Source organism: Cebus imitator, unplaced genomic scaffold (assembly GCF_001604975.1).
Source record: "Cebus imitator isolate Cc_AM_T3 unplaced genomic scaffold, Cebus_imitator-1.0 Scaffold58, whole genome shotgun sequence".
Taxonomy (NCBI): Eukaryota; Metazoa; Chordata; class Mammalia; order Primates; family Cebidae; genus Cebus; species Cebus imitator.
The window spans coordinates 1,248,079-1,249,954 of record NW_016107373.1 but is presented as its reverse complement, the minus strand read 5'-3'; the positions used below and the strand labels follow the sequence as shown (position 1 = coordinate 1,249,954).

General features: G+C 42.5%; 1 protein-coding gene across 9 annotated transcripts in view; it reads right to left on the bottom strand.

Moving 5' to 3' along the window:
- Window positions 1–1,876, bottom strand: part of AMBRA1 (autophagy and beclin 1 regulator 1) — a 180,136-nt gene that overhangs the window by 131,431 nt on the left and 46,829 nt on the right. For 5 of the 9 annotated variants that reach the window (XM_017529301.2, XM_037738848.1, XM_017529298.2 and 2 more), the window contains one exon: window positions 837–923. The exons of the other annotated variants lie outside the window; for them this stretch is intronic. In XM_017529301.2, coding sequence (XP_017384790.1) covers window positions 837–923 — 87 coding nt within the window. The remainder of the gene's footprint in view (window positions 1–836; window positions 924–1,876) is intronic. 9 annotated transcript variants of the gene reach the window in all.

The window sequence follows — 1,876 nt, the reverse complement described above, 5'->3', positions numbered from 1 at the left end:
ACCCAGGCTGAACTGCAGTGGTGCAATCTCAGCTCACTACAATCTCTGCCTCCCTAGTTCAAGTGATTCTCCTGCCTCAGCCTCCCAGGTAGCTGGGACTATAAGTATCCACCACTCTGCCCAGCTAATTTTTTGTATTTTTAGTAGAGACGGGGGTTTCACCATGTTGGCCAGGCTGGTCTTGAACTCCTGACCTCAAGTTATCTGCCCAAATCAGCCTCCCAAAGTGCTGGGATTACAGGCATTAGCCCCCGTGCCCAGCCTCAAATGTCTTCTAATATGTGTAAAGCAAGCACTTTAATAAAATGCCAACTTTTTTTTTATCCATTTATTTCTTCTTCGATCGTCTCTTCCTTCGGGCAGTCTCCAAAAATGTCAATACCTGAAGGAGCTTGACTTCTTCCTTTTGATAATCTAAATTCCCTCTCAAATGAAAGCAAATCGAGTTTTTGTTTAATTTGTATATAATTTCCCTATAAATAAAAATAATTTTGTTCACCTGTTGGCTGTCCATCTGAATGGCAACAGCCTCTCTGGCCAACAGAAAAAGAGTATCCTATGGCTACCTGTGGCCTCCCCAAGTTTCTCTTCTAGTACCCCACTTGCAGAAATGAGTCCCAAAGGACAAGAGCTCAGTCATAACCCTCTGTCACCAGAGGTACTGTTCACTTACCTGCAACACTTCCCCATCACCTGAACCACCTGTCTCAAAACTGTAACTGAAGAATAAAAGAGCACCAGGACCAGAGAGGCACAGAATGGAGCTTCCAACAGCATGGCAACCCCAAGGGCCGCCCCTCCCCCCCACCTAGTGCCATTTCTCACTTTGGCCTTACCTCGCTGGGTCTGGGTAAATTGGGTGCTCTCTGGATCCTGCTCCATCATAACGGGATAATGAAATGAGGGAAGATTCCAGCAGCCTCCTAGCAGAGATTAAAAAAATGGCAATAATCCCTGTCAATTACCAACTCAGAGGTCATTCATAAGGAAAAATGGGGGAGATACATAACTTCCCCCTTTTGCAGCCAGCTAATGCCTGTTATCTGGGATCACACCCTTCCTACAAGCTAAGTAGGTAGAGACATAAATAAATGAAGAGCTGCAGAGCTCCTACACTGGACATGACCACTGCATTCTGCTGAATACTGCTCTTCAATTAGAAATGACCTTGTTTCTATTTGCAGTACCTCAAGTAAACAAATAGGTTGGGATCAACACAGGAGGGAAAAATCAGGCACACACAGAGATTATCACATAGTGCTAACATTTATCTTGGTGTTCGCTTACTCCATGCCATCATCATCAACATCCACTTACTGTCTATCCATTCTGCCCTGCCCATGCTCTCTTTTTTTTGTGAGAATGAGTACTCCTCAGATATAGAACTATAATATATCAATAAAAACATATATATATATATATATATATATATATGCTGAGCACTTCACATGTAATTTCTTTGTTTAAACCTCATCACAACCTAGAAAGGTGGGTATGACTACATACGTGAGAATACTGGGCCCAGAAGCTCAAGTCCATCACTCTGTGGCACATAACCATTAAGAGATAGTAACAGAACTCCAGGGAAGGCCTGTCTTAACTCCAAGATGCCTCAAACCTGTATTTTGTATTCCAGGACCTTCCAGGGTCCAGGCAGGAAACAAGTACATATGTATTCACTGTGATCAACGGAGACTGACAAACAGGAGGGTCTGTGGTCCATCATTTAGCTCCAGCCACTTGTTACAAAGCTAGAATATAGGCTCTGTATTGCTGGCTTTTCCTATTTTTTAAGGAAAGCCAGAAATCTGGACTTTGGCATAAAATCTTCTGATTGTTAAATTTTTGCTACAACTTTTTTTTTTTTTTTTTTTTT